The 14,003-nt window shown below is 50.4% G+C and overlaps 1 protein-coding gene across 2 annotated transcripts in view; it reads left to right on the forward strand.

Annotated features, from left to right (window-relative positions):
* Ptp36E (protein tyrosine phosphatase 36E) overlaps positions 1 to 14,003 on the forward strand; it is a 232,760-nt gene that overhangs the window by 116,882 nt on the left and 101,875 nt on the right. For both annotated transcript variants that reach the window (XM_072285567.1, XM_050167285.3), the window contains exons 2-3: positions 10,693 to 11,112; positions 12,993 to 13,268. In XM_072285567.1, the coding sequence (XP_072141668.1) occupies positions 11,035 to 11,112; positions 12,993 to 13,268 (354 nt within the window). In that variant the 5' untranslated portion in view covers positions 10,693 to 11,034. The remainder of the gene's footprint in view (positions 1 to 10,692; positions 11,113 to 12,992; positions 13,269 to 14,003) is intronic.

Consider the following 14,003-nt stretch of genomic DNA (forward strand, 5'->3'; position numbering starts at 1 on the left):
GGAAAACGAGTTCATATTTCGAATGCGGCTGAGCAAAGGCCTCGGAGCAGCCCGTCGCTCCGATCGGACACTTGACGAGATCGGTCCGTTGTCTCTCAAGTCTCGGACCACACTGCCCCCTCAGCCACGCACATTCTTACCCCCAGCCGCGGGACCATGTGTCCGGGCTGCGTAACTCGCAACGACGATGTAACTCGCAACCACCCGAGCCGCCTGCGCCACGTCGGCCCGAACGAAAGACTCCCCAAAAAACTCCCTTCTCCAGATGCCGCTGCAGCGGCTCGCTGCGAGATTTATGGCGCTCGCGAGAATCGGTGCGCGAGAACCCCTGCCGTTCCCTTTTTCGCCGAACAGCGTCCGGCCACCGCCTTCCCAAAGCAGGCGCTCTCTGGAAGCTGCCCGGGTGCGAGCCAACAGCACAACATTGTAATGCAACAGAAACACAAGCGCAGAGTGGATCCCATAGAAGTCGAGCCATCACGCACTTCAACCAAACAAAAAGAATGCACACATGAGTTTAACCAAGGCGAACATTCACAACGACCTTACAACTCCTATCGGTATTCTTACTTCGACAACCATCACACACAGCCTTGTACTTCGTGACACAGAGATGGACCGTACGCATCTCGTCCGTTACTGTCGCTACTTCGCAAACTCGTGAACGAGCCTCGCATCGTTTAGATTCCAATATCGCGTGAGCTCTCCCCTGTCTTTATCGACAGTTTCGAAAAGCGAATCCTCTAATCTAATACGACTCGAATAGTCCTTGCTATTCGATTCGTATTCGAAGCTCGCTCAACCATTAATGTGTTGTCGTAACGTTAAGCGTTACTTCCTCAAGCAGAGCATTGGTCGTGTCTGCAAATCCCGTCGAAATCGCTTTGCCAGCAGCGCGGAAGCTTTCGCTTCACTCTGCGTCAACAAAGCCCGGCGTCGTTCGGCCTGTACGCGGACAATGCGAACGAGGCCGCGACCCAGATGGGGTATAATGTGATTTGTTGCCCGACCCGACACGACTACGCGCGCTATATACGCCGCCCCGTTTGGTGACGTATTACTTTGCGAGCCCCCCCGAAAACAGCCACGCGCCGTTACGGTGCCGGGGGGCGCCCCGAGGTTCCCGAGTATATACCCGGATATTTGCGAAACGTGCTTCGAAAACTTCGCGAGAGGTCGCCGTCTGCTGCTTCGCTTTTTGAGATCGACAGCCAACGGATGAACCCGATTGTTTCTTTTTTTCTTTTTGTGGCATGCTTCTGCGAAGTCTGATTGAGCCTGCTGTACACGTTGCGCAACCGTTCTTGTGGTCGTTGCACATGTGATTTTTTTTTCTTTCCTCCGTCGCCATGGATACATAAAGGCAGCGGCCCTGCGGGCTCCGTGGCTACACGCTGTTCATGCTGCTTGGGCACTAGGTTGCAGGTTCGAATCTCGGCGGTGCCTCCCGTATCCCGATGGAAGCCGAATGCGAGAATGCTCGTGCATCGTGCGTTGGCTGGGTGCACATTGAGGAACCGCGGATGGTCAAAATTAATCCGTAGGCCCTCAGCGTACTCCTTCCTTCATCGTTTACTGCTCTGTTTCAGCACGTTAAACTCTACAACTTGCAATAGTAGGGAAGCCTTGTCGAGTTTGTTGAAGTTCGTATTTGACAAGCAGCTGGGCTATATATTAAAAAAAATGATTTACGGGGTTTTATGCGCCAAAACCACGATCCGATCATGAGGCACGCCGTAGTGGGAGACTCCAAAAATTTGCACCACCTGGGGTTCTTTTACGTGCACCTAAATTTAAGTACACGGATGTTTTCGCCTCCATGGAAATGCGGCTGCCATGACCGGGATTCGATCCCGCGACCTCGTGCTTAGGAACCCAACACCATAGCCACTAAGCAACCACAGCGGGTGCGCTATCTACTATGGACGACGGCGAAAGAAAGAGGATCGCAATACAAGCAGTTTGACCTCACGTTAAGGGCGTTCGAAGATCGTTTCATTGTAATGACGGAGCCCATGTACACGATGTCCGTGGGAAGGTCCTGGTGTGAGGTTATACTCGTAACTTTAACTGCACTGGGGGGCCTGAACCGCGCCTTGATTTCTCGCGCGCAGAGGGCTTGGGGTACAGGGCAACAAAAAGAAAAAAAAAGGTAGGCTGTATCAGGGATGCAGCCACATTTGTGTACATGAAACGTCCTCTGTGTGATTCGTAAGGTGAATGAACACTAAGTTACAAAAATGACGTGAGAATATACACGTCGTATTTATTCGCGCATTAGAAAGCTTCCATGTCTAACTGATGTTACAAATAGGGGGGGAGGGGGTGGTGGTTTTATGGTCTAATTTTGCAATTGCACTCTCTCCTTATTGATAGTAATAGTGGTAAGGTGGGCCAAACGTGCCGATTTAGGCGGGCCGCTTTTACCGCCGTGCTCTCACTGTCCCCCGGCTTACGTGGGGGAGGATAATTTGTTCAGCTCTTGTCTCTCATGACCCCGAGTTTTCCCCAAATGCACCTGTTCCTCTACACACTCTCTCTACCCAAATGCCTCTTTGTCTGTGTCCATTTGCCTGAAGTTCAGTGTTTGACGGAAGCCCGTCTGGTCGGGATGAAACATGGTTAAAAGGTAAACGAAAACCCGGGGCACTTCGCCGACCAAATAAAGATTTAAAAGAAAAGAAGACGTTTCGGCCCCGGGTTTTTGTTTACCTTTTAACCATGTCCGTTTGCCCGTTCACTTTCTCGGGTATGGTGGCGCTACCTTCAAAACTACTTGGGAGGCAGTTGACAAAGCAAAACACTTCAGGAAGTGATGCAGCAGCGCCTGCGATGTTTCAAGGGTTTGGGAAGGAAGCCGGTCCCTTGCCCTCGTGTGAATGGTCAGAAGGACGATTTTCCTGACGAAAGCACCGTTCTGCTCGATTACGCGTGTGCAAGCGAGCGGTTCTCTTTCCGAACATTTACAAGATTGCACCCCTCCCAGGGTGCGTGACGGCCTACGGGTCGTGCGTTTTCTCATCCAGCTGCAACGAATTTCTCAGCGCGTCGGCTGAAGAGCCGTATCCAAGCCAAAGCGCATTGAGCGCTCTGTATTCATGCCCTCTTGCTTGCCGCGCTGAGTTGTGTTGGAAGCTCGTTTAATAATGCGGAATGGCAAGTGCAACCATACTGAATAGTTTAGAAAAGAGCTTCCCTTCGCATAAAAAAAAAAATGTAGTAAATGCTGCATCCAGTTTCTATCTGGATCCCACTTGCTCCCCGACTTCAACATCTCGCATATTGCGTTCTGTTATTGCGTGCTGCTCTTTGAAGGGCAGTGAATGTATGGCGTTGCGTATACTTTTCGTAGCGTTGCACATATTTCCAAAGCGTCATTTGCAGCAGCGTAGCATCCCCTTAGTCCTCCAGCTCGGATCGCTCACGAGTGCTATGAAGACGAGACTAGCTTTACAGCGAAGCTTGCCTTGCCGACCACGCCTGGATTTAGCATGACTTCAGGTTTCCCACCGGGTAGGCTAAGTGGGATGTGGCTCCTGTAGTATTATCGGGGGAACACGCGAAAGCTTGGCAAATAGCCTCGAAACCTAGTTAAAGCGATACGCTGATGGCGCTGTCGAAAACAGAGGGGGAAAGGGGGGCTCTCTTCCGCTAACGGTTGGCACTCCCACCGCGTCTGCGTTTGTCGAAAACGGAACCTTACGGCATTTCACTGGCCGCCGACAGCCGATAAGACGGTTATGTGTTGCAGTGACTCACATTGAGTCATGTTTTCTTTAATGCTTTATTTTTTATATTTAGAGTGCGGCTCTTAGGCACCCGTTCCTGCGTTTAGCTTAAGGTATCTTCATATTTACTCCCATAGGATCTCATGTGTGCCTTACGGAACGCATCCCGTCACACGTTACGAACAGACGGCCAGGTTTCCCAGGGAAGTAGCTCTAGAATGCTTACGCATTAAAGCAGTGCTACTATTGGCCACGTTTCGGTATGGAAGTTTACCAGTAACCGCAATATCAAACAGAGTTATCAATATGCGATGGCGATGTGAAGTTTCGAAATTTGTGTAGACAGAAGCACGGTGGGAGTGCCAACACTTATTAGAACAGCAACCTCCTTTCCACCTTCGCTTCCGGCAGCGGCCTCCACGTATCGCCCGTAGCAGGGTTCGAGGTTATCTGACGCGCGCTCCTCTGTTTCCCGCTAATATTGCTCACGACAGTACCTATGGGCCACACGAACATATCGTTTTGTGGGGCAGCATCGTAGACGGACTTCACACCCACATTTGAGGTTTCGCGCACGTCTCGCGAAAAACGTGGGCCCGATCGCGACGGAGGTGTGGGCTACCACAGCGTTTCGAAGCGCTGGCTGACTCGAGAGAATAGTCCAAGAAGCGGGCGCCAGACGGACGCGTCAACTGGCAGCTTCAAAGACCGGCTATGGCACGAGAGACGCAATCATGGAGACAGTGTCTTAATGGTTAGAACATGGGGTAGCTTCTTGAATGAGACAGAGGATCGATCCCACCGTCGGTAACGCGCTTATTTGTAGCATTACGGGCGCGTTTCACCCACTTCGGAGGTGTCTAGCAGAAAACTTTAGATTTGTTGAGTGTACGCGTCACGGTGAGCACGAAATCGCAACAGAGGCGGGAGGAATAGAAATGTCACTCTTACAAATGAGTGTCCAAGGTCGTCCGCGACCGCACACTCATCACATTTTAAATATGCTATCACATACGTAGACAGCTAGCGGTAATTTTTTTATAGCGAGAGGATTTATATGGACACTATGAGCGAATTATTGCCGTCGGCGTTGGTGTCGCTGTGAGGTTCGGTATATATTTAGGTATGCGTATGCTATTGCGACGCCGTGCTATCTGACATGCGGTACATGCGGGTTATATTGCCACACGATCCCATCACTAGGCTGTTCATACCAGGTCTTACTTACAAAATTACGCTTCAGAATTTTTAGAATGGCAGCCCACAAGAAATGTCATGAGAAAACACCGACAGCGCATGTCGTGCATGTAGCGCATTAAACCTTCTCAGACGTAAATATGAAAAGTGCGAAACAGTAACGGAGGTCAAACCTGAATATAATGTAATTTTATTGGCGCGGCCGCGGACTACGGCGCAGGAAAGAGGTTTGAAACATACCCGGTGCGGAAAAGAGGTGGTAAAGTCGCTAAGAAAGACGTTGGCTATAATTCATAAAGGTAGATGAAATTGCCCGGCGGCATGATTCAAACTGAGGACTCCAAGCACGACAGCTCGTTTTTGGTTAGCTTACGCGTGCTTCAACGTATACTGGCACTGCGGCTACGAGTATTACACCTCGTGTAATATCCGAACATGTTTGTATCGCATTCATTGCCTCGTCCTTATGGCGAAGCTGATATTTTTTTCAGCATGTTGCAACAGCGAATGCAACACAACTGGATCGATATCGTAAGCGTTCGTGATAATCAGGGCAAATGATTCATAGCGTTTCATAGAACAATTTCTGTAGGAAACGTTTTGACCGAATCGGATAAAGAGAGAATATCTAATATAGGCCAGTTTGCATTAGCTATCGCTCGCTCGTTTTGCGCAAGCAAAGACATTCGTGGAGTCCGCATTTGTGTGCTGCCTGGCGAAAACTCCAACAGGTCGGCTCGTCGGGCATGTCCAGCGTTCTACAAAAAGGTGTCGCAGCCACTTGTGTCAATTTGCGTGTCGCAGAAAATGCTTACACGCCGCGGTAACATGCCGCGCTGTTGGTGAGAATGGGTTAAAAGTTCGTTGCATTGCTTCAGCGTCTCGTGTTCTCTTGCACATTTTTCGTTCACCATTGCACACCTTTATTGCGATACCCTCGAGGGGGGGGGGGGGAGGCGACCCCACCCTCTTTACAACGGCGCATGTGCCGCTACCGCGCGGTGGCATAGAGGGTTTCCCAGAGACGCGGAGTGAGTGTGGACGCAACAGGTTTGTTCGATTCAGAAAAAAGGTGCACGGCACCTCTAACGAAAAAGTGCAGGGGGTGCCGGGCTGCACCCACTCGCTGCAAGGTTCAAGGGTGCAGTGCACAACGGCGGCACCTTGCCTTGCACCCCGTTCAATCGTGCACGAGGGTGCAGGGTGCACCGCTGCACCTCGGGGAATCGAAGGCCTAGGTGCAGCGCATCGTGAATAGGTGCAGAAGGTGCAGAGAAACTTGGCTGCATCGAATAGACCTAGCATCTACAACGAAGCGAAGTGGACGCACAGTCAACGCTGCGCTCGAGCGCCTCGAGGACAGAACCAGCAGCATTCTGCCTTGCGCTGAAGCATGAGCGTTCTGTGCACCATCTTTTCACTGCTTACAAACATAGGCCCTGGACGGCTTCCCGTTTGGCTCGTTGACGTAGCCCGCTAAATTTAGCGAGCAAGAAAGGCAATGGCTGCGATATTGACTAGCAGGAGCGCGTTAAAATCTAAGCCCGCAGATTTTGAATACTTTTCCTTTGTACATAAGAACAATTTTGCAAGTGAATGTTGCCGTAAGTTGCACTAAAATTGTTATGTATTTGTATTAAGGCGTAGTGCGCATGTCTCTTATCTGAAAACATAAAAATAGACTCTCCGCACAGTAAAGCAGCTTAAAGGCACGCTTTGTGTTCCAGCGCAGTAGACTGATAAGGCCCGTGACCGGAAGTTTATTTGGGGCCGCACTCTCGCTGCTGTTATCGCGCGAGTGGAACCGCCTATAAGCATGCTAGCGTTCCCGCTAAGCTGCTCTGTGTGCGCGATCCACAAAAGCGTTCCTGCTATTTAAGCTGCTGTATGTACGCACTGTTTTGAGCGCAACGGGCTGCGGACGTCAAGCTAAATTATCTGATATTTTACCGGTCACTGACAAACGCCTGCCCGTGCGTCTCTCACCTCGCGCACAGTCGAGGTGTGACGACGTTCATCAACTCGCCAGCGTCGTGAGACACCTGGTAGCTGCGAGTGCGCTGTTTCTTCTGTGCAACAGGAGTTGCCTTGCGCGATGCGTCGCGCGGGCGCGTCCCACCCGCGTACAGTTAGACCAGCGTCGGGAAAGTCTAAGCACAACTATAAACCTCGGCATTCGTCCGTACTGGACGATACTACGAGAATTGGTCAAAGCAGCGCACTTCTGCTTGCTTGCTGTGGTCTGTGACCATGAGCCGACCCTCGCAAATGCATTCCTGCTAATGTTACAGCTATTCCACTCACTCAGGTTAATTACGTGGACCTTTATTTGTTCTCGTGTACCACTGCCGAGCCTCTGTAGGGTGCATCGGCCTCGTCAAGCCTTCGCATTGGCTTCTTGCCGGTGCACCCAACATCCGAATGATGTTAAACATATTGTATTGTTTAGCTGCTTTGCCTCTTCTGTGTTTGACGTCGGCGTCTCGTATACGTAGACCGTTGCTTTCTCGACTAGATGCCTGCTTATTGAGCAGGAAGCAAGCTGCCAAAACCTTTCTCTTTTCTGCTCTTCACTAGTGTTGGTCGCGAGCGCCACATGTCGCTGGCGGAACTATTGGTCACTAATTCGCGTGGCTTCGGAATTCTTCCTCAGGTGTGCGCGCCGATCTCGAAGGCCATTAACCGCCATCATATCTCAGTGTATATTTGCAGGCGTTACAGGCGACAGCTATTCTTGTGCCAGACAACCAATATTTAAAGTGCACGCCCAAATCATTGTGCCGACCATGGTTTCACCATGGTACCGACCACGCAAACACCGTGTGCTGTCACCAGCCATCGCCACCGCCCGCCGCCCGTGATGATGGATGAATTGATAGATGTTATGAGCGTCCCCTTTGGAGGGGGGCGGTGGGTTGCGCCACCAAGCTCTTGCTATTATACTGCCTAATGTCCTACCTAGGTTAAACAATAAAAAATAAATAAAAAAAACCACTATGAACTACCACACCCAAATTTTTTGATCCCCTAGTGCGAACTGTGCTTTTGTATGTCTCCGTATTTTGTCGTTTGCCTACGTTTCTTCCACCAATCCTCTAATCGCCTCTTACTAATACCTACTTATGATAGTGGCGGTCACGAACGCCGCCTCGTGACACTTCTTCACAGCTGAGGGCAGGCCCGTTCCTCTGGGAGCGCGAACCATTCCGCAGGCATCTAGTAAAGGAGGCAATGAGAAGACATGGCAGGGTGTTTCGCCAAGTAGTCGTGGCATGTGCCGAGCGAAAAGACCGAGCACATGCATGCGACCAACAAGGCTTTAAGTAGAGGACAAAGGACATCCCGCAGGATCAGCTCGGCAGAACGCCACAGTCGCGTGGATCCCGCGGAGGAATCGATTGATCGAGTCTTTGTGAGCGCTGTGTTCCATATACTTCCCTGTATATACTCACACCTCTGCTCATAACGCTTCTTTGGCCACTTACAAAACGTCTCATTAGCCTAAATGTATTGCTGCATCCACGCCGAGTTAATATGAGCCCACGTGAACTGGTGCTTGCAACGAGGCCGAAGATGTAAACAATTACAGCACTTGGAACTGAAAATACCGTTTGCACAATCCAGTGTCTCCCTGCGCAACATACAGTTGACACGAATCAAGAAAGATTCGTTTAATATGTATATTCCGTGGGGTCTCAAACGTGCTCTGCAAACAATCACAAACAATCACAAGGGCATTTATTCCACCTTTCATACACCAATGCCTACTAACCGAATTACAACCCGCTGAACATGCCGATGGGCGCGCAACAAGTCGAGGAAGTCCGTCTCACCGCGACCGGATAGCGAGCGTATATGTTCGATAGTTTCCGTGTACAGTCACGCTAACGGTGGCGCATTCGAGCGATCGTGTTCATCCAATCCAGTGTCCTGCTCGTAAGGCTTTCACGGGACGCTCCCGCGAATGGTTGGCCCAAGCCTCTCCATCTTTGACCCCAAGCCAAAGACGAAGAGCGTACTCCCTTTCGCGCCCTAGTAATCTCTCCGTTAGGTGCGTTAGCAGCGTAACACTCGCGCCATCTTTCTCAATATGCTCCAACCACAACGACCGCCGCCGGCGCCGTCTTACTTGACGGACGGACGGATGGACGGACAGACGAACTGACGGGTTTGCTCGTTGGTTCTTCATTAAAACTTCTTTCTGGGCGAGTTGGTACATACTTGATTTGAAAATTATAACAACGCAAATACATGCAGCCGCAAAGGAACAAGGACGAGACACAAGCGCTGTTGGTAGGCATAGAAATGCTTATGCATTTAAAATGCATCTGGTGTCAGCGATATCCTAGATTCTAAATACATTTACTTAGAAGACAGCGTTCTCATTGAAGGCCACCATTTGAGTTTTGCTTGCGTGTTCTTTCCTGAAATATATGCGCTTGCCCACTGCGGGGGACTCGGTGTAAGATTAGACTGTATTTTGCTTTACTCGAATAAATACTAAATAGATTACAGGTAATAATTCCCTGAATAGATGAGAAGCCACAATGCGTGTTTGCTATTGTGCCAAAACGTAGTACTTAGCATAAATTGTACTAGTTTCAAGACTTACAGGAAAACTGCTAGGCAAGGCATTCCCTATGTGCGCTAGGCAAGGTATTCCCCACGTGCGCTAAGCAACGCAAGCGCACATAGGAAACAATTATAGGGAAAAACTTTTTTTACTGGAATTTGAGGAATGAGATGGGCCAGCCCAGGCACTCTGGTAATTGTCTAACTTACATCATTCTGAGGAAGTAAAAGGAGTGGAATTACGGCGAGTTGCACTCACCGGAATTGAATGGAAATGGAACGGAGCTGCTCCACTCCGCAACACTGGTTGGTAGCCATACGCGCAGCGTATTATGGCTCGATACGAGGGTGCGCGCTCGCTCATAGGTGCGAAGCACAGCGTTGCCAACACACAATGATGATACAGCAGCGAAGTGGAACCTAGTCGTTTATTGGTGCAAGCGAGTACTTTGATAAACATTTCGTGCGCAAGACTACTTTGTTTTGGTGTGCAAAGCGTGTAGTTCACTCTAGTCTACGCCCAGTGTGTCTTCGCTGTTCAAGCACCTCAAGTTTATTTACATCTGGTGAAAAGTTTTCCCACGGGAACCCGTCCAGCATAGTCATGCGTTCTACTTGAAACGAGTGAGTTGCAACGCGGACCGGCCATGAAGGCACAAGACATAAAAAAACGACACTTACGTAGCGCTGCACGGGCGTGTCCCTTATATGAGCTTCCTCGTGTCTTTATCGCAAGGCCCATATCGGGACTTTCAGTATTAGCCTCACTTGCACATGCTTTCAAACCAGAACAGCGCTCCTTGCAAACGACAGAAAAAAAAAACGCTTTGGAAAATACATTACCATGGTTCGTGGTGTCCACATAATTCTTTCTCCTTCAAACCTTCCGTATTCTTTTGAGTGTGCCATGAAATCAGCGATTTTTATGACGTGCAAGTACACTGCTTTTGCTCGCACATTTAGCTTGAGAGCTACACTTGGTAATGTTCTTGTGTCACGTTCTGCCACCGTCTGTGCATTCAATGGTCTCGAGTCGTTTATCCACCCAGTCTATGTTTATAACTCTACTGGAATATATATGTACTACAGCTCCTCTTGATTGAGGCTAGGATTATCTGGCACCGTTTTCGCGCGCAATGCGTCTCTCCTTTGTCACGTCTTTCCGCTGAACCTGTGCGATTTCCACACCTTGCAGAATCCTCTGGCTTCCGACCGACGGTGGTCGCTCCGTTGTTCCACGACGTTGGACGAAGCTTCGTCGCTCATCACTGGAGGCACCGTCAGCAGCAGCACCGCAAGCGCTGAGAGCAGAAGCGACGGAGGCAGCGGCGGCCATGTTGCGCTCTTCGTGGTTCCGCGCGTGAACGCGCGCTGGCGCTGCTGCTGGTGCTAAGCCTGCTGCGCCAAGGAGAGCAGGAGTGGAGCCGGTGCGCATGCGCGGGCGGCCGAGCCGCACTGCAGGCTGGCCGACAGCGGCGTGAGGAAGCACTCTAGCGACGCGGCGCTGGACGCCCCGCCTTCGGGCGCCCGCCCCAAGATGGGCAGAGGCAGCAAGAAGTCCTCTTCCTCGGCGCCCGCCGCTACCAACGCGACGACGCAGGCGTCGACGCCCAAGGTGCGCCCACATTGAGCGCGTGCGTGTGGTTTGCGTCGCGCCGCGTCCGAAGTAATTGAAGGGTGAAAACCAGCGAAAAACACGACGTACACAAGAAAGGTGGCAACGGGATGAGGCTAGAACTAAGAACCGAAGTTTCATTATAAGAAATTCTTGCTACGAGCGATGTAAAGGAACAATTTAGACTCCGCGTTAGGAGACAAGCAGATAGCGGTGTGTATTAAAGGCAAAAGCGGTTAGCCGATATTCTGGATGACATTAAAAGGGGAAAAAAAATGGAGCTGGGCAGGTCAAGTAATCCGTAGATAACACGTGTTCTATTAGAGCTACAGAATGTGTGCCAAGGGAAGGGAAGCGCAGTCGAAGACGCCATAGAATTAGGTGGTAAAATAAAATTGAGAAATTTGGACGCATAGTGTGGGCTGAGCTTGCACAATACGTGGTTAATTGGAGATTGCCTGGAGGGGCCGTCGTCCTGCAGTGGGCATCAAATAGATAACCTCAACAAGCCTGGTCCGGTCCCGCATTTCGATGGGGGCGAAATGCGAAAACACCCGTGTACATAGATTTAGGTGCACGTTAAAGAACCCCAGGTGGTCGAAATTTCCGGAGTCCTCCACTACGGCGTGCCTCATAATCAGAAAGTGGTTTTGGCACGTAAAGCCCCATAATTTAATTTTTAAGCCTGGTCCGGTCGTCTTCTAGCGTACCTTGTATTTTGAGCTGGTTTCCATCCTTCAAATATGTGCCAACTCGACAGCTCTCGGCCCTCTTGGTGCGGAGTAACGCTCTTCTTGCACAGGCAGAATTAAGGCGATCCGGCATGGTGGCTTAGCGGCAATGGAGTTCCCCCCTCCGCCTCACTGTAGCGTGCTTCACAATCATATCGTGGTTTCGGCACGTAAACCTTAGGACTTAATTTAGAATGAAGCTGAACATTGGTGAGATATGTGAACGTTGAACTTGGCACTGGTCCCACTTTCTTTGTCGGAAAGGACTATGGCGAGACGAGTGAGACGTGAGGCGTGTGAGAGGCCTGGATAGATGTAGGGCACCTTTCGGTGGTCGATCGTCCGCGTGCAGCTGCGTAAATGAGCGGCCAGTGACAGGTAGAGAAACCGAATCTCCCGAAGAAACGTAGTTATCCATTGGAATTTCATTTTCATATCAAAGTGACCTATTTGGGAACATCGGGAGACGTCACTTGTCTGGCAATAACTCTATTATCCAAAGCAGTTTAGGTATATCGATGGGCGAACGATTCAGATGGAGAAAGTAAGTAAAAACAGGGAGGTGGGGGAACCAGGTTGCACATGGTTTGCTGCCATAGACACTAAAGGAGCGTGAGAGTAAGATCTGTAGTTTTATCGGGGATATAAATGGTCAGAGAGCATTCGCTTACTAATTACGCTAACAAGCTCGGTGCCATGCGTGTCAACATGAGCGCATCTAACTCTGTAACCGCAAACCACTTGGTATGACAGCGCTGGCACCACGAAGAGTGGCAGCAGCGGCGAGCGAATTGCCCTACAACGTGAAGTAGGCTCGGGAGCACACAGCGCACAAGAAGCCATTAGCCCTCGCGCGCGTGGCCTTTGTACCCACCGCAGATGACCTCCGCGACAGGGTGCGCGCGGTCGTCCTCAGCTGCGCCATTTGCACTCGCCACCGTAGTAGAAAACGCGCACCAACCAGCCTCTCCTCCATCCCCCTCTCTCCTAGCGCGCTCGCCTCCCCGCTGTCACCCTTGCGCACGTGAGGAGAGCGCGAGCGCCCGCTGGGTTCGTGCAGGCTGTTTTTTTGTGTGTAGTAGCCACCGAGTGCGTAAAGGAAGAATGTCAATCCATTCTCACTGTGCACTCGTTTTGTTATCCCTCTAGCTCAAGAGCAAGTCCAAGAGCAAGTCCAAGTCTTCGCACGGGTCGGCGCCGCCTCCGCCGCGGTCCAAATCCCGGGCGCAGCGGCTCCGCAGCGCCAACTCGGGCGTGATGAGCTCGCTGAACATGCTGCAGCTGTCCCTGCTCAACAGCGGCCTGCTCCCTCTGCCGGACGAGGCGTCCGCCTTCATACCCACGCGGCCCATCGAGCTCGCCCGGTTCCCCAAGCACATCGCGCTCTTCAAGAAGTACGACGTGCTCCTCAAGACCGAGTTCCTGGTGAGCGTTGACGTCTTTGCCAGCGATTCTTGCGGACGTATATAAGTGAGAAAAGCAGCCTGCTTTTTTGCTAGACCTGTAGTTTCCTTGTGGGGGATATCCGTTTATGAAACGTTTTTATTATTTAAGTGAGGGAACCAAGCAAATTACTGCCCTATTGAAAAAAAAAAGTCCATATGGATATTATCTTACAATTCTACGTTAACATAGGGAGAACGCGTATAAAAACTTGTTTGGTTGACTAAGAACGTTAGACGGAACACGTCAGACGTTCGAACACGTTAGCACGTTAGACGGACCAGCGATGGGGACGAAAGGCAAGCGCTAACTTCCCTGTCCCGTCTATGGTGAAGGCGGGAAATGAAGAGCAAGATTAATGCTAGGTTCTTTAGTGCGTAGCTATGGAAACACATCGAACATCTGGAAATAACGTTTCGTAGCTAAAAAAAGTCGTAAGAGTTTCCATCCATCTTACTATGAAAGTTAAGGACGACGCCCCTGTGGCGTCGATTGCAGCGACCAGGGTTGCCTTGTTAGGGTTCTTTATTATATATATATATATATATATATATATATATATATATATATATATATATATATATATATATATATATATATAGTCAGTGCATTTGAATTTGGGGAGATGAGGAGCGCCTACGCGTTTTACAGTAGCGGGGAAGCGACAGCTGGCGTGCTCTCGTTTCCGGCACTGCGCGTGGGACGAAGAAAGAAACA

Source organism: Dermacentor andersoni, chromosome 11 (genome assembly GCF_023375885.2).
Source record: "Dermacentor andersoni chromosome 11, qqDerAnde1_hic_scaffold, whole genome shotgun sequence".
Lineage (NCBI taxonomy): Eukaryota > Metazoa > Arthropoda > Arachnida > Ixodida > Ixodidae > Dermacentor > Dermacentor andersoni.